At 43.2% G+C, this 23,097-nt stretch overlaps 1 protein-coding gene across 8 annotated transcripts in view; it reads left to right on the top strand.

Moving 5' to 3' along the window:
* The window catches only part of CTNND2 (catenin delta 2), an 826,820-nt gene that overhangs the window by 582,141 nt on the left and 221,582 nt on the right, over positions 1-23,097 (top strand). For all 8 annotated transcript variants that reach the window (XM_069491984.1, XM_069491978.1, XM_069491981.1 and 5 more), the window contains one exon: positions 7,133-7,265. In XM_069491984.1, the coding sequence (XP_069348085.1) occupies positions 7,133-7,265 (133 nt within the window). The remainder of the gene's footprint in view (positions 1-7,132; positions 7,266-23,097) is intronic.

Raw genomic sequence — 23,097 nt, 5'->3', positions numbered from 1 at the left:
ACACATCCGGCAGCTCCTCCACCTGTTTACCCCAATGGGGTAGTCCCTTCCAGGCTTAAAGGGGCCATGTCCAGGGGTCAGATGAGCTTCTGCATTAGTTTCCTGCAGCTGTTATTACAAATTAACACAAAACTGGTGGCTTAAAACAATCTGCATTTATATTCTCTTACAGTTCTGGAGATCAGAAGTCTAAAATCAGGTTCATTATGTCACAGTCAAGGTGTCTGCAGTGCCATGCTCCCTGTGGAGGTTCTAGGGCAAGATTTGTTTCTTTGCCTTTTCCAACTCGTGGAATTGCATTCCTTGCATTTCTTGGCTCATGGCCCCTTCCTCCATCTTCAGCAGGGTAGCATCATACTCGAGTGTCACATTGCCTCGTTCTGTGTCAAACCTCCCTCTGCCCCCCTCCTCTAAGGACAACTGTGATGGTATTTAGGGCCCACTGGATAATCCAGGGTAATCTCCCATCTCAAGATACTTAATCACATCTGCAAAGTCCATTTGGCCATGTAAGGCACCATTCACAGGTTCCAGGGATTAGGACCTGCATAACATTGGGGGCCACTATTTAGCCTCTCACATTGTCCTAACGAGAGACCGACCACAAATATTAGAACAGGTGCAGAGTTTCCCAGCCCCTTCCCTCCTGATTTCCCAGTGGGGATTCCATCCTTTCATTTAACTAACAGGAACAGCTCCTTCTCACCTCTGTTAATTTCTTTCCTATTGGCAGGGCTACTTGTAAGGAAATTAAACTTGAAGCAAATTAAGCAGATATACTGATGCTTATATTTATAACATTTGAAGTCCCTGTCTTTTGTGTACTTGATTTTTCATTTCTGGTTTATCATGTCATTGTATGTGGTTTGTCTGTGTGAGTTGCCTCAATCTGTTGTGGAAAGAGATGAGTAAAGCTAATAATACAACTTTCATATGAGAAGGGGACCCTCCAACCAGAGGGAGGGCGGGAAGAGCTGCAGGCTGGGTGGACCCAGAGCACCTCTTAGCTTCCATGCGCTGAGCGCATCTCCAGGGGGCTCCATGGCTGTGCCATCATGAGGCTCAGTCCAGAAGTCACGATTGAGGGAATTAATGCTTAGGGTGCAGTTTGGGGAATTTCATTTTTCTCAACATGTCAAGCTTGGAGAAAGCTATTTCTTTCTAAAACCTATGTAACCATTGAGCTTGCTTTCCATATAGTCATAATCCTAGTGCTACTGTTTATATACAAGCAGTGTTTTGTTTTGTTTTGTTTTGTTTAATGTGGTTAATTGCATAGAGCAGCTTTTTGGTTTTGGTTACGAACTATCCAGGAATATGGATTAAGACATTAATGCACCCATATATTTATCATTGGATAGGTTTTCTTTGTTCAACAAGAATGAAAGTATCTCCATTTTGTTATTAAAAACTCTTTCTGTCTGACTTTCTTATGATTGCCACCCCTGCACCCCTCCCAACTCCATCAACAGGAACAAATGAAAAACAAACCACCTGCCTCATGGCTCTGGATAGAAAAGTCAAAGTCAATATGGTCCTTACAGCTTTTAGAGTTCAAAAGTTTACAAATGATGGAGATTTTCATACATTTTAATAATGTCCATACAGCCCTGCTCTCAGTGGAAATTGTTTAGATTGTGATCATAGTGAGCCGTGTCCCCCTACGTAAAGCTTTGCTGAAAATCACATTTTGAATTTGTGAGGACTCTGGTCGTCCTGGGACTCTTTTCAATGGGGAAACTGGATAAAATGTTTTGACAGTGTGTCAAGTCTTCAGTTTTGGTGCCAGCGTAACACAGTAATGAATTTCAAACTGTTTGCTGTTTCGCTCTGTGCTGAGCACTGTGATTTTAACAACTCAGATAGTCCATATAAGAGTGAGGATTTAGTCACAATATTGTCTGTCTGTGTGACAAGTTTTAATGGAGAAAAGGTTACATTTGCATACTCTCCAGTTACATTAACATTTCTAAAGTGAAGCCCAGTAACAAATGAGAGTTATGGGTTTGGCTTCTGTAGGATATCGTAGATGGTTGTTATTTCATACTCTTCTCTTCTTCATCTAGTTACGTATAATGCCTGACATTCCTAGAAGGCCCACACTGTGTGCCAGCTATGGCTCTAAGGGGTTCACATATGTTATTTCTAATCATCCCAACAACACTCCAGGGTAGGAATTATCATCTCAACATGACAGGTGAACTCAATGCACACCTCCCTGCCAGCCAGGGGAGATTCAGCAGCGAGCAAGACTCAGACCTGAGGCAAAGCCTGCAGAGATGTCCACTGGTGGAGCAGGCTTCTAACCAAGTCTGGCTGCATCCAGAGAACTTTGCCCACTGTAGCACACTGCCTCTGAAGGGAAGTTAAGAAGAAAGGAAATTGTTTCAAAATGGCAAATTTTACTATAAGCTAAAGCAATGTCTCTCAGTACACTTAATGGTTTTTAAATAATGTCCAAATGAGTACATATCAGTAAAAGGTTATGAGGTTTTTAAAAAGGTAAGTGGTACTACATAAATTTTAGAGAAAAATACATTCCTTATAGCAGTCTTTAAGTAACAATTACTAGACTATATGTGGTTCTTAATAGTTTACAAAAGACTTTCGCGTATGTTATGTTGTCATTTAAAACGCAATCCCATGAAATCAGTGGTAATATTCTCTATGTTTGATCCATGGAAACCAATGGCAGCAAAAACTAATGGACTGTCTTGTGTTCGTGGAATAGAAGGACACAGCCAGATGTCCATGTTCTGAGCTCTTTGCCAGTTATACTGATACTCAATCCTGTGCTCATTGTATTGCAGTAATCAAGGAGGGAAATATCTATAACAAGCTTGCTCTACAAAAACTGATCAAACACAGGACATGTTTGGGCTAAGGCTTTTCAACTCTGGCTCTCAGGATATTTTGGAACCGATAATGCTTTGCTATGGGGGACTGCCCTGAGCACTCACAGATATTTAACAACATCCCTGGCCTCTGCCCACTGGATGCCAGCAGCATCCAGGTGTGACAACAAAAATGCCTTCAGGCATCGCCAATTATCCTCTGGGAAACACTGTTTCAGACATTATTTTTTAGACATTGTATTTTTAAAAACCACTGTTTCAGACATTATTATCAAGAGAATGATCACAGCAGGCAACATAGTTATTAATACATGGTTAAGTTTATGGATTCGAAAGCAGACAACTGGAGATTGTTTCAGCTCCACCACTTAACTTCGTTGACAGCTCTAAATTTCTTCCCCCTACAATGAAAATAAACCACAGAAGGTTTGCTAAGGATTAAAGAATGAAAGTGTGTGACTAGGGATGCTTCACAACTGACATTTAGCATGTGCTTCTGTTATTATTTAAGATGATTATTCTGCCTGCTCTATAAATCTAAACATACGTAAATTTCCTTAGATTTCTTTTTTTCAATACTATATCCACAGACCAAGTCCAGATGTTTCGTACTTGAGTGAAAGCCCTTTCAAGATCTCATGCCAAACTTGCTTTTCAGCCCCAACTCCAGCTGTCCCCGCTTCACAAGGAGCCTCCTCCCTGCAGCCCGGGAGCCACACCCAGGCACCCCAAATGGCTCAACTTTCCCAAATAAGGCTCCTTTTTATGACCCCATTCCATCCTGTGCTGTTCCTCCACCTGTATCTGTCCTTTCCAGAGCTGTTTTGTCTTGCAGGCCATGCATTGTCCTTAAGGATTAGGAGCTTATGTGAAGAAACCACGCTGTAGACTGAATTCTGGTCAAAATGAGTCAGACAGGTTATTTTCTCTAAACCTCCCACTATTTCCCTGGGGCATATCTCCATGATCAGCAAAACATTTCAAACAGAATCTCATCTCAGTGAAACAAAACTGTTCTAGAAAAAGAGGCTTGGATATAAATCATTCCCCCACACTTGCTGCTGGAAAGTGCTCCTGTAGCATCTATTTTGTGAAATTGAGGAGAGTATTTGAGAACAGTAGTATCCTCTTAGCTGGTAACTGCTGCTCTGGGCAAGTCCCGAGGGACCAACAATTAGAATAAATCAGAAGTAAACTGCCTGGAGATGCAATCAACTCCAACCCCATTCCTGGGAAGCTGGTTTAAGGCTAGGGGACAATTAAGTCATTTTGGGTACTAGCTTCTTTTTGTCTTCTGATCTGATCTTGCTTTGTCATCTCAGCTTTTTCTCTCTCACCCCCTTCACTCTGCCCCAGAGAAACCCCCATGAATGCTCCACCTTCATGTCACCCTCACAGGTATTTGTCTAAACGCAGTGGGGAGCCACCACAGCATTCAAGCTGCAGAGTTATAAGACCTGATCAATGCACAGGGAAGACTGCTCAGGAGAGCATTGCGGAGGATGACGTGTGTGTGTGTGTGTGTGTGTGTGTGTGTGTTGGGGTGGGCATGCTAGGAATGACCAATCAGCAAGAGCAAGGACCATCACTTTTCCAAGAGTCACCAGTAGAACTGCAGAAACACCCCCTAGCCAGGCCCTTTCTTCATTCATTCCTTTGCGCCTTCATTCTTGCAAAGCACCTTCACATGGTGTCTGTTATGTGCCAGGGAGTACTGTATGAGCCAGGTAGCAAAGATGACCAAAAGATTTGTGGCCCTGGCCTCACAGAGCTTACCAGAATGGGGAAAGACAGTCACCAGTCATGGTCCATAACATGACTGTGTCATCACTGCTAGGCACTGCCTGAGGAAGCCACAAAGAGCCCCCAGAGGCCTGAATTTGAGTGCAAGGCCACTGGCCAGGTGGGCCAGCTAGCTGGAGCAGAGGCTGGAGGGAGCGATGTCCACAGGGAGCTGACCAGGCAGGAGGGCGTGGGTCCAGCAAGGTCTCCAAGGCCATGGGAATATCCTGGTCTCTCTCCCAAGGACAGTGGGAGCCACTGAGGTGTGTAAAGTAGGAAGGTGGCACAATCAAGTTTGCATGTCTGCATGCTTAAGTGACCTAAGTGGGAAGAGTGGTGAGTGGGAGGTGGGAGGTGACCTGCAGGGCCAGCCAAATAAAGGGTGAGGAACTAGGTCTGGGAGGGCAGAGGTGAGGATGGAGGGGACATCTGGGATTCCAGAGGGTTGGATGGGGGAAGGGGAAAGAGCTGGCAATAGCCTCTCTTTTGATCTATGAACGAGGGGACTTAGATTCCTCCTGGACTCGTGATTCTTTGGAATGTTCAGCGCTCCAGTCTGAGTTTGGGGTGTCGGGGGTGTGTGTGTGTGTGTGTGTTTGTGTGTGTGTACACGCACATGTGTGCATGCGCATGCATATATGCAAAGGGTCCCTAAGTCTGTTCCCTAGAGCTCTTGTTCACAGGGTGCTGTTGACATTAATATATGCCGTATAGGTTATTGTCTAGTAGAGCAATTACCATCTGGTTAATAAAATAGACTGAAATGAATTCTTTGCTAATCGCTTTCCAAAACCATGGCCTTACCTGAATCCATTTTAGCCATCCAGTGTCTTCGCACTTCTAATTTTAATTTATGGGTATTCGGTAGGTTTTGATTTAATTTGTATAAAGAATATAATTCTAGAGGGCCACTCCTGTAAGAAGCACTGTGCTATCTCAGAGTCGCAGACGTGGTTTAGAAGCATTCAACAAAAGGAAATTAAATTAAAAAGAAAAACAGGCTTCACATTTTAAAATCTGTAATTGTTTTCTATTGTGATCACATAGCCAAGAAGCATTCAATAGTTTGTCCATTATCAGCAATAAGTTAAGTATGTTTCTTAGCAAATGTATTAATGCTGTACTATATGTCTTTTTGAGAATGTGTCTATAGCTGCCTAAAATTATATGTAAATTACTGAAATACTTCATGCTCATTAAATCGAATGCTTTATCTTTCCAATGAAAACTAAGCCACTTCCAGAGGTGTCCTAGTTCATATTGCCATATTGCATTCAGTTGCTCTAAAGAAAGCACCAACGTGTTTCAAGGTTCACAACTCTACCAGTTGTGATCAAGGAAAGATAAAGAGAAGAGGTTAGAATCTACAAGGAAACTTTTAACCTTTGTCTGTTTCTTCTCCATCCCATTTTTCATGCCTCCTCTTCCCAGACAGCATCGACCTGGCATCAATAAGATGTACACTTTTGAGTTGTGTCACCAGGGGTAGAGGGTGATTGTTGCAAAGCCATCTCATTTCTCTTCTAGTCTGTCCTTTGGATAAATAAACCGTTTTGTGGCTTGTGGGGTCAAGTTTTTGCCAGTGGTCTCAGAGGTTGCTCTTTTATTTCTCAGTTAAAAAATGGCTCCCTGCTACAGGGATAGAATCCCAGTTGGTCCTGTAAACACCTTGTTCTAACTGTTTGAGCTGATGGATTTCATAACAGAATACTCACTTGCATAATTGTACAATGATGCTTCTGTTTTAGAATGGACTTAAATATTTTAGAGCATATTTCTTAAGATTAAATAGACAACCAGTTTCTTAGAAGAGCTCAGATATAAAAAAGAGGAGACAAGAAAAAAATGCACAATGTGTGAAAGTTATCAACATTGTGTGAATAAGCCTAGCTCTTTAAATAATATCCTTTTGTTAATATAAAGTCATCATGTTGCTATGCAGTTATCCCCAAAGATCATGTAGGGAATCTATTTTTTTAAGAAGAAATCATAAAAATAACAACAATAATAAAAATAATAATGGTATCACAACATTTAGGATTGGACCGTTCCAGTTATACTTTTTCTTGTCTGAAAATTTAACTAAATGCAGTACCTGAAACAGACTGTTGAAATAATATATTAGAATAAATGTGACTCTATAAATTATCCATTTATGCTCAAATGAAAACTATATGTGTTAATAAAATCATGTGCCATTTTAAGTTATTTTTTCAAAATCTTCATAAACATGTAAGTTAAGTTGATAGATTTAAGATTATCTGTATATATAATCTACATAATCAATATATGTATGTGTGTACATGTATATACTTAAAAACTATTTACTCAAGGAAATCTCTAAAATCTTCTTTTAAATGGATCCATGTGTAAGAAAAAAAAACAGTGATATATTGCCTTGTAAACGCTGAAGTACGTTTCCTAAATGAGTTAACCTTGTGTTAACAGCATGGTAGGATTTCTCTCTCATGTTCTCCTGCCTTCTCTTTGTTCAGAGAATTTGGGTGGAGAGACCCAGAACTTCCTGAAGTGATTCAGATGTTGCAACATCAGTTTCCTTCGGTCCAGTCTAATGCTGCAGCCTACTTACAACACCTGTGTTTTGGAGACAATAAAATTAAAGCTGAGGTAAGTGCTACTTGGCTTCTCAAATGAATGGGGGCAGATTCATAAGCACTTAGATTTTCTAGAGTAATGTTGAAGGGTAAAAGAAATAGGAAAGCTAAAGTTATGTTTTTAAAATTCAGATCTCTATTTATGACTCAAACACAGCACTTTTTATCTAATTAATTGGCATGCCTGTGCATACATTCCTCTTATATATATATGAATACTGAGGAATAGAGGACCAACAATGCATGCCAGTGTCAACAGAGGCTGGATTGTCAACTGCTCTACTTTGGGTGTGATTTGTCCTCCGTTCCCAGTTCCATCTCTGGGAGTCGTCTCTGCCCCAAAATCCTAAAGAAATACAAAGCATCAATTAGTATCTCCTCAAATTATAAAAAAAGTATTAAATTCAGTAGATGCTGTGGTCTTCCTGGAGAACTCATTGGTAGGATGGATGGAAACTGCAGGTAATAAACTGGTTTTGTGTTGTAACCAACTATTTTTAGCCATTTACAAAAGTAGTAGTGGATGTAAAATGGATATAAGTGCTCCACTAAAGAGACTATTTTCTATGTTCTTCATGTAAACAACTGTTAACATGCTCTGTGTTTTTGGAATGCTGTAAAGTGCATACATCGTGGTGTGTGATATTTCTGGAAAATCACAGTGGTCAGCACAGCCAACTTGTATTTTTTTAGATAAAGGACAAGCATTTGCATACAAGCAACTGAGTAATCAAATTTTTAAAAACAGATTTTATAAACTATAATGAGTCATCTTCATAGCATGTAAGCAATTTTGAGTATGAGTCTAAATTAGTTTAAGAATGGAAAGAATAGATTTTAAGATATAATTGCAATTTATTATAGATTTTGCTTGCTTGCATTGGGATGGATATAGCCTAGTGGCTTTTCATCTTTTTTCCGTTTCTCTTCCTCTGGGGCTGCAAAGGACTTGGTCCATGCTCATTCTTATCAAGAAAGTCATATTTTTTTGTGGAATGAATATAGAATCATGGTTCTCAATCAGGTGTGATTTTTGTCCCCAGGGTACATTTGACATCTGGAGACATCTTTGGCTGTCACAACTTATAGTGGTTGTGGTACCATTGTCATCTAGTGGGTAGAGATCAGGGATGCTGCAAAACATCCTATAAAGCACAGGGCAGCCCACACAACATAGAATTATCCAGCCCAAGTGTCAATAGTGCCAAAGTGTAGATATAGAAAAATACTGTCCATCTAAGAAAACATTAAAAATGTGGAAAAATACCAGCTGTTAAAATGACCTAAAAACGCATTAAAATTATGTGACTCCTGTCTCAAATGGAAGTTATCTTAGTCATTCTCTGTTTTTAACAGAAAATAAAATGTTCATGCAAAATGAAGGGCAGATTTCTGATTAGGGGGTCATATATCATCATTTTTTGAGAATTACAACTTTGAGGATTTCTCTAAAGGTCATGAAAGTATATCATTCTATCATTGGCATGAATTGATGCAGGAGCACTGGTGTGTCCCCCAAAAAGTGGGACAGACTCTTATCCAAACTCTGGCTCTGACATGAAGACTGCTGACATCACTCCCACCGCGAGGGCATGGCAAGGTGTATTACTCACAACGAGGCTTTCTGGGGTGAGCACCATGGCTCCCAGGCAGGCCCAAAAATGCTTGAGAGAACTTTTGGAAAGGAAACTGGCTTGGGTTTTTATGGTTGCTAGGGAGTAGGTTCTCACCTGCGGATAGGGCCTTGGGTGGTGTGAACCTCCTGCTGGTGCCAAAGGAGAAAGCTCCAAGCTTCCTTATCAGCTTGCTCAGATGTGGGGCAGAAAGGGAAGAGGGAGAGGTGAGGCTTAAAAGCTGTCAGAAGTCAAACATCAGGAAATGGAGTCAAACTCCTCATTACAATGGTCACTTGGCCAGGCAGTTTGGGCATCGTGGAGCAGGGGATTTGAACTCACTGGTCTAACTGGCTCCGTGTCCATGCCCTGTGGACTGGCCTTGAGGCCTCTCATTAGCGATGCTGCCCAACACCAGCCATAGGCTTATCTGTGGCTGTGTCAGAATTGCTCCCAGTGCCCTGTGGTGATGAACGAGAGGCCACTTAACGAAGGGGCCACCAACACTTGCATCATGTCAGACAGGTGAGCTTCCAAGGCCAGCTTCCCTGCTCCCCAGCTGGGTCACCTTGAACAAGCTGATTGTCCTCTGGAGCCTCTTTAATTATCTTTAAAATAGAGATGCTCATACCTTCTTTGTAGAGTCTTTGTGGGGATTAAATGACTTAATGTATGCAAACTGCTTAGTGGAGAAATATTCATCCACATTCTTTTTGGCCTGGAACCAGTTAAGATACTAAAGTTACTGTTTTATTTTATGTATGTGTGTATATGTATTTGTCAGTGTGTGTATCCATCCATGTGTGCATGTCTGTGTGTGTACCTGTGTGTATGTGCCTGTGTTTGTGTGTGTGTGTGTATATATATGTATGTCTGTGTCTGTGTATGCATGTGTGTGTACATAAGTGTATGTGTATCTATTTGCTTATTTTGCTGTGGGTGTCCTCAAGGCTGCCTATGTCACCTCTCACTGTGTGGAGTGTCCCCCACACACTGGCACTTGGAGCAGCGGTCCCCATTATCCATGGCAACCCTCCACTCCACCTCCTAAAGTCTGCAAACACTGCCTGGCCCATGATAATATTCCTGGGGGATGTGTGGGGCTGGGATGAGAAGGAAGGGAAGGGTTGTGTAGGAATGAGGGTACATCCTGGTCCCAAGTTGACAAAATGAGATAGAAGTTGTTAAGTATTAGCCAAAGGGACAGGGACAGTGCAAAAGGCCAAAGCACAATACAGAGTAAGCAGTCGGGAGTTTCCCTTGCTCTCTCCCCTCCAGTCACGGAGGGAAGTGTGCACATGTATGTGCATAAACACACACACATGTAACCTCTGGTAAGGATTCTGCACAGACCTATTTTGCTCGCTCATCCTTACTCAAAGCCCAAAGTACTGGTAATTGGTTCTCCTTTTGTGATGGATGGCTGCCCATCATGTTTTCATATACAGGTATTGATTTTTGTAATTACCTGTTGTCCAAATACTAATCTTGTAGGCACTAGCCTTTTCAAATTTACTCAGTCCTCTAGTCTTTCTATTGCACGTTATTGAACTGATTTAGCCCTTCAGTCCACATTTCATTATTGGTATTGACTTTGCTCACACAATGGATAGGCCACTGGGCAAAAGGCAGAATTAAATCTTCTGTATGTGCAGGGTCATAAATCATGCCTTTTGCATTCCTTGTTACTGTGCTCCATACGGTTTCATATAATGAAGCCAAGAAATTCAGTTTTGTTCAAAATGATGCTGGATCGTACAGGTACAAAGTTGAGCATTCACTTCCATAACTCAGCAGGTGAAAGCCGCATCCCATCCCTAACTTTTCCGGTTGTCTAGAGAACTTAGGTTTGAGATAGTTTCCTGGTTCCCCTCCCATCTGGGAGGTGAAAGTGAGGACAGAGGGCTGGGTGGGTCTAGCTGGGCAACCTCCAGGGACTAAAGTAGAGTTTGCATTCCACTGGGAGCCCTGCCCCCGCATAAGACATTGAGTTATATATACTTTGAAGATCAGCGAGTGTCCAAAAATTGGGATAGGAGATAGTTCAGAGCCAGATTGAGGTAAGATCAGCAGTTGAGGAAAAATTAAAGAGGGTGGGGGAAGATGAAGGGGTAAAGAGAGGGTCTGGGTGATTGTGACAAACACACAGCAAGTGCGTGTGGTTCGTTTTCGTGGGCTAGTGAATATCTGGTATGAAGGGAGATCCTCCTGCTTTAAAGGCCAGAGGTGTGATCGGTAATGTTTGAACTACGTCTGCCATCCATGCTGTCTCCTAAATTGTTGGGAATGTCACAGTAGATTAAGCTTTAGTAGAGGAATTATTAGACTTGGAAACTTCCTCGAGTGTATGGACTACAGCATCTTTTGGGAGGTGCCTAAAAGCTGGTAACTTTTGAGTATTTTTCATAAATCTTTTCTTCATTCTTTTTGGGAACTCCTTCTCAGTTAAGAATGTTAACTGAGGAGGGTGGGAGATGAGATCAGACAGATAAGCATCCCTGGGTTGGGCCAGATAAACTGTGTAGACCAATGTCTTATTATCAAAAGGGAGAAAGCTGGGGCATGCTTTTTGGCAAGGTGGTTTGGAAAGTGACACATCTTAAGAAAGAATGCTTGGAGGGATTGTGGAATCCATTCAGTGGTCAAAGGAGAGGGTAGCTGGTGGTGTAAGAGAAGATGAGAGAAGCTCTGAAGGAGAGGGCAAGTGGATAAATGCAGTGGGTAGGGCCAGCCAAGACGAGAGGAAAGTCTAGACTGCAATGCAGTCAGACAAGGCATTGTCTAGAAGCCCAGTTGTGCTCTGAAGAGAGGGAGGGGAGCACAGGTGTTTACAAGAAAATCACAAGGAAGCTAAGGGTGATTAAAGGACTTGTTTTGAAAGAATTATTATTGGTAGAGGCGGCTGGCTTAGTATCTGAATCCATAGTTCATTGGTTGTCACTGCCTGGAAGTTGTAGTGCAGGCAAAATGCAGCCGTTTTCTAGGTTGTGGTGGTTGTTGCAGTTTGGCCCAGTTCAAAAGTTCAAGGCAAGTTCCTCTTTTCTTTCTCTTTTTGTGAGTTTTCGGGACTTGCAGGCAGTCCTTCTTACAATGGCTCCGGACTCTGTTTTAGAGCTCTGAACAGGATTGACACCATTTCATATATCACATGTCACAGTAGGATTGCCCAGAAAAATGCAATTGAAGCCAAAAAGGGATGCCAGGTAACCTAGGGTAGGGTCTTGTAATGTTCCCCCAGTGACTGAGAAAACGTGCTGAAAACAGCATGGTTTACTGATCTGAAGGGGACATGGGTGATTCTAGAGCACGTGGCAGCTGTTATTAGGGGGAAAGACTCAGAAATAAGAGAATCTCAGTAAGCGGGAGGAGTTGGAGGGGGTTTGACTGTGGAAGAGTCCTCAAGCCACGCGGCAGCTGAGGGGACCTCAGGGAGGCCCCCACCCCAGGGTCGGCCACCAGGACAGAGGTGGCCGTGCACACAGCCTGCAGGAAACAGAGGGTGACACCTGACAAGGCAGGTCTGTGTAAAGAAAAAGAAGGCAGGCAGTGACTGTAACCAACAGAACTGCAAGTCCTATTTCCAAAAAGATACGTGATCTGGTCGTGTTTAAATAGAGTCAGGTCACAGGAGGGAGAGAGCGAGGGCTGTGGCAGGGGCTGGGGTGGGGCCGCGGCTCTGTGGAGAAGGTGAGGCTTCAGGGGACCATAACTGTGTGAACACAGCCCCGACGTGACGTGTGACCCACCGTGGGCGCCGTCGCAGCTGGAAGCTAGCACTGAGCAAATGAACAAGACGGCCCGGCGTATTTTTCCCATTTTCATGAAGGCTTGGTCCTTCACGTGTGAAGGATGGTGGAAGAGGCAGAACCAAGAGTTACTGGGCCAGTGATTCCAGCGGAAAGGGCCACGAGCCGTCCTCAGCGAGGAGGGAATAAGTAGACAATGTTGCTAACAGGCTGGGACCGAGGACAGCTACAGAGGACAGAGATGATTCCATCTTGTCGTACATCAACCTGGAGGGTACGTCAGAATCATGGACTTATGGAATATGAGGAATGAAGCACAAGAAGAAGACACCGAATATATTAGGTCCTGTTTTTACTTAAAAGTAGATGGGACCGGTGGAATGGCAGGGGCCGGGCAGGGTGGCATCTGCCACTGCTTGCCGGATGCATCTCCTTCTCACACATTTTACCACTCCCTCCTGTCTGCACCACCTGCCCCTTTTAGCTCTGCCTTGTCCTCCTTTCCTTCTGCAACCTGAGCTGGTCACGGCGTTCTCTAGCCAGCCAGAGGCTGTCCCTGGCCTCAGTGATCTTCACCAGGGCTAAAGAGACTGAGGCTCCTTGGGCAAAGGCCTCTTCTCCCAAATTCCAGGGAAGCATCAGTATCAGCATGACAGTTCTGTGTGAGGGGCCAGATGAGTGCTTCTTCTAGCTCCGGAGATCACCGGATAGAGACTTCAGCAGATATAGCGCCTCATTAGAAAATAAGTCAATGATTGCCAGGACCAAGTTCAAAAAGGGCCCAGTTCTTGATAGAAGACCTAGTCTTGCTAGGGGTAGTAGAGGCTTCCTGGTTTGGTGGCCTCTTCCATTGAGAAGTTTAACAGGTGAACCAAGAGAGGAAAGGAAGCCGCATTGGGGGGAACACTGGATGTAAGGATGAGAACAGCCCTGAAAGTTTGTGGGAGGCAGCAAAGAAGGAAGACTGACACCTTCTCCCCCAACTGGCTGTGCCCTCAGTTTCTGGGCTGGTGACTTGCCCTGTGCTGCCAGAGCGCAGGGGAGAGGTCACGAGGGATCCCGTCAGACCTCGTGAGCAAGAACTATATTCCCTCAAGTTCCAAGTCCCTTTGGGGAAGATGGACCATGGCAGGGTCACAGGGGAGAGAACAGACTCGCCGTGGAGGGATGTAGACGAGTTCCTGCGGGACTGTGGCAGCAGGGGGTGAAGCCAGGTGTGGGCATCGCAGATGCGGAGCCAGGCTGCCCGCTGTAGGCCAGCAGAGAGCTCCAGCCCCTGGCCGACCCCTTCTAGAGCTCACGAGCCACAGAGGTGACTCACAGAACAGAGACGGTGGCCTCATGGCTCGACTCTGTGTGAGGACACACCTCTTCCTTCTCCCTCCCACCCCCAACAGCGAGGGAGAAAGAGCGGGAAGGAAGGAGGTGGATGGAAGAGCACACCGGGGGCACGTGCAGCCCGGCTCGGGAGGGTGGGTGCTCGCCGTGGGGAGAGGGCGAGGATGCAAGTTGTCAAATGGACAAGCTTATTCTTTGTAACTGGAAGGAGACCATTTTAGTAACCAGAAGCGAATGAAAGTTAAGGAATCAGACTGCTATTGTGATGACATGCAGCTACCGTGCCTCGAGTCGAGACTCCTAATTAAAACCACCAGGTACACAAGGTTCTCTTTGCAAAAGAGAGATGAGTCAGAGCGATCTCCTCGGAAACCGGGTCATGACTTTCGAACAATGATGCAGCAGGTATTTTTTGGATCTCTCTGAAGTTTCTTTGCTGGGTTTGCTAAATTTCACTTTGGGTTATTTTTAACTGCATTTCTTCTTGGGCCATGCTTCCCTTCTATTTTAATAGATCTCCTTTTTATCTGCCCACCCCCCAGAATGGTTTGTCGTCTTTCTAGAAATGAGGAAAAGAAACAAATGACCTGTCTGCATGTCAGTCCATTCACATCCGCATCACAGGTGGAGGCCCCGGCTCTCACCTGGGGATTTCCTATGATGCTTTCTTGTTTTGGTCCATTTCTCAAGGAGATGTCCTAAATCATATTTTAAAAAAGAAGGGCCATACCTGAAGAACTAGTCCCTCCTTTAGGAACATAGTTCAGCTTTATATCCAACCTAAATGTCTTCAGCTAGCATTTTGGTCATTGCTTTTTCTTTATTCCTTAGGGGAGGTGGCAGAAAAACCTTGGCCTCTCTCCTCCTGGTGACACTTTGCTTCTTATTGCTGCTGACTCTCCACCCTTAGGCCTTGTCTCCAAGTGAGAAATCTCTAAATCACTGGACCAAGGAAGAGGCATCTTGTTTATCTGTCATCTTTTTTATTTTTCCCTGCCAAACATTCTCCAGGTTTTCCTAGAGAGAACATTTTGTCAAAGAACTGATAGAAACAACACAAGAAGGCTCCATATCCTCTTCTGGCCGTGCATAGATTATAAGCACCTTCTCCTGTTGAAGATTTTGTCACAGCTTTGACTTTTCCTGTATTTCTGCAATCTCTGTTTCAGTCATCCACCCTACGTAAAGGTTCTTGGACTCATCCCTTTTGAGCCTTTGACCACTCTTGCAACTTCTCCAAGGTTATTGTTCCATTTCATTCTAAATCTAAAGAGTCAGACCTCCTCAACCTGGTGGCACTACAAGCGCATAGTGACCCTGCCCTCTCGGCCCCCGAGAGCCCGGTTGGAAACAGTTAACGCAGTGGCGGGGAGGAGCCCCCCGACTTGCACAAGAGCCTCCATAGACTTCAATTTTAAGTATCTGCAAATTTGTGGCTCAGCCACATTTCAGATGTTTAATAGCAGATTCTGATTGGAAGAACTTTGTCTTTGTGCCAAAACTATTGCACAGACAGTTTGTCACCTTTCTTTCCTGTTGGGTACACTTAGTCATTAAAAATGTTTTTTAAATGTTTCAAGAAAAACTATAGGTGATCATTATATGATGACTGTTCTGGTGTGGGAGCCCCAGTGCTCTTTTTAACCATGCCTCAGATGTAAATAAAAGAAAAAAATTTATTTTGCTCAGAGCTCTTCAAAACTCAAATTGCTCTTCTGCACTTATGATGCTTCTTAATTAATTTGCCTCTTGCAGAACAAGTAAAACACTGAGTTGGCATTAACTCTTTTTTTATTTGTATTTAATTATACTTATGGGATGATTTCTGTGTTTCCTGTGGATCTGTGCAGGCTGTGATCAATTTCTAAAGATTGTTTGAAAGAAAGAATCTTTTGATTGAAATGTATTTTCCCTGGAAACAATGATATATAAGCAGACCAGGCTCCCAGGCAGCTCACAAAAGTCGTATTAAGCCAAAATGTCCCTGAACTCCCGCAGTGGGTGGATAATACTGTGATGTCCAATCTCTGTGTGCTCATGGGGACAGGCAGAGAGTTCCGGTGGGGAAGCTAGGAGCTCATCCCAGCACTCCACTGCGCAGAAGGCGAATTCCCCACACAACATCCCTGCGGGCTTTGGAGTGGGATTGGGTATGGACTGTCCTTGCTGTAGACCCCAGGGGGCGGAATGTGTGGTCTGGGTCTGTGGTGCAGGGAAAATGCAGACAAATGAAAGGAGCAAGAGACAATGACAGGGCTGGAGTTAGGAGGGCTGGGAGCTTGGGGACTCCAAGTGTGAGCTGAATGAAGGGAGCAGGGGTGAATGCCAGAAACTGGATTCTGGGAAAATACAAAGATGTAAAGAGTAGAAGCTCCTGTCTGCATTACCCTTAAATCCTAAGGAAACATCATCTCAGACCTCATGGACTGTGTGGCTCTCCATTCATTTAAATCTGCTTAGGCTAATGACTGTTCTTTCTTCTGCCATTACCTGTGACTTTTCAGCTGGTTTCTTGAAAGAAGACACAACCTCTCAGCTGTTCCCTATTCTTTTGCATGTAATGCAAACACACTGTCAATTTTGATGTTTCGTGTAGATTTTTACCATCTCCACAGGTGATGGAGAAGCATCTCAGGAATTGAATGTTTCCTTTGTAAATATCACTCTTCTTTTTCTTGTATCTTGAAGACACAAATAATATCACATATGAATGATAAAATGGTGGCTCGTACATTGGAGCAGAAAGCTCTAGATTGTCGTACAGCGTCCCCCTTTCTAGATGGAGCTACGGGGGGGACTCCTGATGAGAAACAGATGGCGGAGAGGTGGAGTGAGGACTGGGTCCCCTATTTGCAGGCTGGGATAACTCTTTTACCCTGTTCTAGGAGATACTGAAATTGGATCACAGAAGAACAAACTCTATCAGCAGAGACTCTGACCTTTCAGTGCCAAATAATTTCCATCAAAGTTCTTTTCCTGGGCTAAAGTCAGGGTGTCATTGGGGCTGTGCTCCCTCCGGAGGCTCTAGGAGAGACTCTGTTCTTTCAGCTGTTGCAGCTGCTGGTGGTGCTCACAGCCTTGGCTCATGGCTCCTTCCTGTGTCTTCAAAGTTCCTCATTCTAACCTGTTTCTGACAACCCATCTGCTCTCTCTGACTCTGTCCCTCCTGCTTTCTTCTTCTAAGGACTCTTGTGATGACATCGGGCCCACCCAGGGAATCCAGAGCAGTCTTCCCATCTTAACTTTCCTAATCACAGCAACAAAGTCACAAGCTTCAGGGATTAAGATGTGGACACCTTCAGGGGTGGAGAATGACTCAACCCACCACATAAGTCCATGTCCACCGATAAGAAAAACTTAAATACCTTGGAAGAAGAAGAAATCTGAATTGATATTCTTCTCTCTCTGGCAAGGTTCTGCAGAATTCGAAGTATTTATGCTTAACTTCGCTGATTTGAAAAAGACTCTGATGGAGGCTCAGAAAGAGATGAAACATTGGCGATCTTGGAAGAAGATTTTGATTCAATTCATGTAATGGTGGCAGGAGCAGACCGAGGTGGGGGAGTCGCAGTGGAAGAGGGGTGAGGAGGGGCAGCCAGGTGACCCTGCTGCGTGGGGGAGAGCTGGCTTACTTCTGCCCCTCCCAGCTGGAGATTTGAGGCCACATGCTGAGGCCAGTGATGCCAATTGGTTGGGAAGCCACATTTCCTGGGCGTAATCAATGTAATCAGACCTGGCCATTGTACTAAAGAACTGGAGGTTGCTCAGAGAGAGGATGGGGAGGTGGCCATTCAAACACAAAAGGCCTCCTCTCATATCCAGTTGGCCCCAACACACCACATGTGCAGGCCACAGTGAGTTTATGCCTGAGGGGGCAGATTGATGAAAACGGTGACATATGCCAGTTGTGACTGTGCACAGAGAGCCCCTCAGCCAGCCCAGATGCAGCAATCCCAAAACAAAAACAAGACATATTTCCTGGCAGTGTTTATATTAGCAAAGGAAGTCATAGAGAGAGATTGGTCTCCCGGCTTAAGACACCTCTCTTTACAAATGACTTCTTTTACCAAAGCAGTCAGTCAGCTTTCCTGGGTTGAGTTTATAGATTATTAAGGTCTAAATGAAGTAGTACTCCCTGTGACTTTGGCAGTGTTCAATATAGTCCAAGCTAATAAGGAAGCCTGGTGAGCACCAGGGGGTTACAGTGCTGCCATCGATCTGGAAAATTCCTTTTTTTTTTTCAATCCCAGTTTCTGAGAAAAAGCCAATCTCAATTTGCCTGAGATCATAAAATCTATTTTAACAGTTTTCAGAGAAGAATATGTAAATTCTCTTACCCATGGCCCCAAAACTTCTAGGAAGGGATCCAAACTTACTAACGATAAAGGATGCTTTCATATATGACTTTGATGGTATAATGATTATCTGGTTTACAAAGAGAAGGCTGGCAGCATTGGAACCAGCACGACTCAGATGACAAGGGGAGGCTGGCTTGTCAATTCTGTAGAATCGTAAGGGTGACCCAACGGGAAATTTGAAGAATCGGGGATATTTCTCAATTGATAAAAAAATATTTCCCTGATGCCACCTGAAATGAATAAGAAACATAACACTTGATATGACTCCCTGGATCCTGAAGAAATAATATCTCACATCTGGGGATATTATTAAGTCCCATTTGAAAAAAAGTGAAAGAAAAAGAAACAGAAAAAGGACAGAAAGAAAAAGACAAGGAAGGAAGGAAGGGAGGGAGAAAGAACAGAAGGGAAGGGGAGGCGAGGGGAGGAGGAGGGGAGAAAGGGAAGAGAAAGGGAGAAGAAAAAATGAAAAGAAAAGAAAAGCCAGTTTTGAATGTGGTCCCAAACAAAAAGAAGCTCTCAAGGTCTTCAGTGGATAAAATACCAGGCATAACTTCGATGCCTCAGATCCACAAGCTGCTTTATCCAAACAGCAACAAATACCCAAAGAGACTGGATTTCATGGCTAAAGCAAGTAGGGGCAGCCAAAGGACAACCTTAAGTTTTGAACATACTGCCGTACTCTGCCATTAGATATTTACCTTTTGAAAAGTGATTAGTGGCTTGTTGTCGAGCACTAGGAGAGAGTGCTTGCATCCCTAGGGGATATTCATGACCTGAAATTCCTGGTGGCCTTTAGGGAATATGAGACAACACTGGTGTAAGAAAGAGTCAGCCCCAGAACTCTCTGATCAAGGGCAGAAATTTGCTTAAGAACTTCCTAAGTTCAGTTATACCTGAGATGTCCACTAAATGCATGAGCAGGAAGCCTCAGAACCTGGGCTCCCGGCATTCTTTCCGATGCTTCATCCCCTTCTACAGTGAACTCCTACGCCAACCTGTGAGTCTGTGTCAGAACAAGGCCAACGATAACAGAAGTTGCAGACAAGAGCACAAGAAACACTTTTGGAAAGCTACCTCTTTCCACTCTAGTTTATGGAAAAGTTAATATTTGGGCAAAACCCAAAACCAAAATACCAGAGCACATCTTCTCAGTTGCCCAGGTTATATTCTTTTGAATGAATCATTGAAAAGATACAAGTTATAGGGAGCCATTCATTGCTTGTATAGACAGAGTCAACCATACAACATGCAATCAGCCACATTGAGAAGATCTTTTTTGTCTCTCCTCATTGAAATGATCTGAAAAGAGAATCATTGAACACTGACTTTGGGACAGTGGCCAGTGGGTTGGCCATTATGTCAAGAAAATGGGCAAAGAGCAATGAATGCCCTGTCCTTACTACTTCTTTGTGCAGAGCACATGTTGTGATTGCCTTGGTCCTACCAGACTTCAGTTTGCCCAGGTGATATAGATGCATCTCATCTGGCAGCCAAAAAGTAAGCCGTGGTGGTTAGAGCACAAGGATGATTTATTGGTCACGGCCATGGAGACAGCAGCTTGGGCGTCAGAAATGAGTGGGCTTAGCAACCCTCTGCCGTCCAAAGTGGACTGATAAATGCACCTGCCATATTATCCAGCAGAGCCTCAAGTACTGCTCATGGGCACATAACTTGACAATAGATTATCTACTTCTGTATTAGCTTCCTATTGCTGCTGCGACACATTACCACAAACTTAGTAGTGGCTGAATACAACATAAATGTATTATCTTATAGCTCTTGCAGTCAGAAGTCCAAAATTGGTCACACTGGCCTGAAATCCAGGTGTTGGCACAATCACGTTCCTTTCTGGAGGCACTAGGGTAGGATCTGTTTTCTTGCCTTTTCCAGCTTCTAGAGGCTTCTCACATTCCTTATTCACGACCCCTTCAATCTTCAAAGCCTGCAGCAGCTGGTTGAGTCTTTCTCACACTGTCACCTTTGTGGTTCCGACTCTTCTGCCGCTCTCTTTAAAGGAAATTTGTGATTGCATCAGGTCCACCCAGATCATCCATGGTAGACTCTATTTTAACATCAGCTGATCAGTAGCCTTCATTCCATCTGCAACCTTAATTCTCCTTTCCATGTAACATGGCATATTCACAGGTTCCAGGAATCAGGACAGACATTGTATGGGATGGAGGTGGAAGGATTATTCTACCTACCTCAACCTAATAGAGTGAGTGAAGAAAATGACCTCCCAGCACTTGGGAGCCCTGGGAAGCTGCACCTTTGACTCAAGGATGCCACATATATGCTGTTCTGCAGAGCTGACTTCTTTCAGATGAAGTTCTGGATTTTTTTGCCATTAACAGAGCACTGTTCTCTTGACTGGTTGATTGGCTTTATCACGTCAGTCCATTCCATCTTGACAACCATATGGTCCCAACAGCAAGTGCATCAATGATACGTTAGGCAAGTCCCAACTCTAGTTATAAAGATCCCCTTTCGAAAATTTCAATGTAAGTCACAATTTCCTTGATTTGTCATTCAAATTTGCCATTTCCCCACCCATGCAGGCATATCTATATTAATAAATACCTTACATTTTTTCATATTATGGCTCAGAGTTTCCAAAGCTAATGTTTTTCCTCTTTTTGCTAGTCTTCCGGGCTCTAGATTTAATTTTTCCCGCAATGAACACGCTAAGAAATGAATCAATAGATGATAATTTGTTTTGCAATTTAGATTTTTCCATCTTAGTATGTTAAACCCCACAGACTGACAGCAGAATATGAAGATTTTGAATTATGAATAATCTTCCCTATTGTTCTGACTTTTATCTGTCTCTTCACCATTTAACCCAAGTTCGTCTAATGAAAATTGGATATTCAGCCATGGGCCTGAGTGCTACACTATTTCACATGCTTTTATATATTTTTGCATTAAGGAAAACAAGATATCTGCATATCTATAATTAGCTAATATATTCAGTATTGGCTCCTACAAACAAGATGCAGGTGTACATAGTGCAAAAGCACTTTATACATAGTGTTGGCTTTTTCTTATGGGGAAAAAAATTACTCTCACTTCATGCAATGAAATGATAGAGTTATAAGAAAAACATTTTTAAAGGTGCATAATGTTTGCCAGACTAGTGTCATTATATTCACGCTTATGTTATATTCTAAGGTTCTGCGCTATCTTCTTGGGCACCAGAAGTCTTTGTTCTCAAGTGTGAATTTGTTTGACATATGATATTTCTCCTGAAGGAGGAACTGTGCCAACTGGCCTTATTGCAAAATTTCAAAGTCCATAGTCAGAGCTGCATTCAGTCAAAAGATAACGTGGAGTATTTGCTGGGTGCCGGGCACTCCTCACAGCCCTGGGGACTCAGCGCTGAGCAAGTCAGGCAAGGTCTCTGCTGTCACAGCTTTTACATCCCTCTGGGTGGGGGTGGAAGCAGGTAATTGAGCAATAAGCACACGAAATATACCAGGTGGTAAATGGACGCTGGGGCAGAGTCTAAGAAGGGGCGGTGGACCAAGAGCGGCGCAGGTGGACGTGGTGTTCTTGATGGCTAATCAGACTGAGTGCACACCTGCAGGATGGACGGCCAGCCACTCTGCAGGCGCTGGGAGGACATGCCAGGCGGCTCAGGAACTTCGAGAAGCCCAGAACAATTGAAGCCAAAAGTGAGAAAGAGACACAATGGGAGACGAAGCAGTGGGAAAAAGGGGCAGGTTACACGGATTAGGCCAATTGTCTAAATGTGACGGGAATCATTAGGGGACTTGAAGAGAGAGAGAGATGATCTGATTATGTGTATTTTTAAAAACAACTTTTACTACTGTGTGTGCAGAATTTAAAAACAAAAAAAGACAAAAAAATTATTTCCCAAGGCCTGCTTCCATAGTTCTCAGCATCTACCAGCCTAGTAGAAGCTGAGAGTATAACCATTGCCTTCCTTCTACTATGGAGAAACATTTTGAGCGATAAAATGCATAATTTATTTGAAAATTCTTAAAGAATTGAAAATGCAAAACAAGGTGTTTATATAGCTGGTATTCTTTTACATATGTAATTAAAAAATCAGTAAATGAAATAGAAAATAAGGAAACTTAATTTTTTTAACCTGCGATTTCATACATTAAAGATTATAAAAGAGTTTATGGAAAAGCCATGCTGAGAACTAAACTCTGAAAGTAGAGTAAAATCAGAGCATTTTATTATTTATAATTGGGGTTACAGCCAGGGAATCTGGTACGTTCCAGAACTGAAAATCTTTGAACCAAAATTATTAAAGAAATAACAGTCTTCTCAATCTCTAGCAGCTATTTTATTTATTGGAAGGTAGGATACCTGCAGGCAGGTTCTTTGAACCCACAAGTGATAGGTTATAAGAAAAAAAGAAAGTTAATGCTACAAGTTTTAGATGAGAAGAAAATTATCTAAAGAACTGAATGAATCCCATTTTGGCAGGGGAAGGAAGAAGAGACCTTTCTGAATTATTTTCTCTTTTATACATACACATTTATTTATAGATATACATTATTGTATATATGACATACTATATATGTACATAAAATTATAGATGTGTAATTTAGTACTACTAACTTTAAAATTACTAGGAGACTTGTTATGCCATCACAATTTCTACAGTAACCTCCCATGTGACACCTAGGATAAAGTCCCCTTCTCCATTAGGGAAGACACATAGGTTTGGGAAGCATTGCTTTGCACTTGATGGGATTTCTTAGGACAGAATTTTTTAAATTTCAAAGGTCACGGATGCACCAAACAAGTGT

Source organism: Eulemur rufifrons, chromosome 17 (assembly GCF_041146395.1).
Source record: "Eulemur rufifrons isolate Redbay chromosome 17, OSU_ERuf_1, whole genome shotgun sequence".
Taxonomy (NCBI): domain Eukaryota; kingdom Metazoa; phylum Chordata; class Mammalia; order Primates; family Lemuridae; genus Eulemur; species Eulemur rufifrons.
Note: the sequence above shows the minus strand (reverse complement) of the source record. Positions and strands in the feature narration are given on the sequence as shown.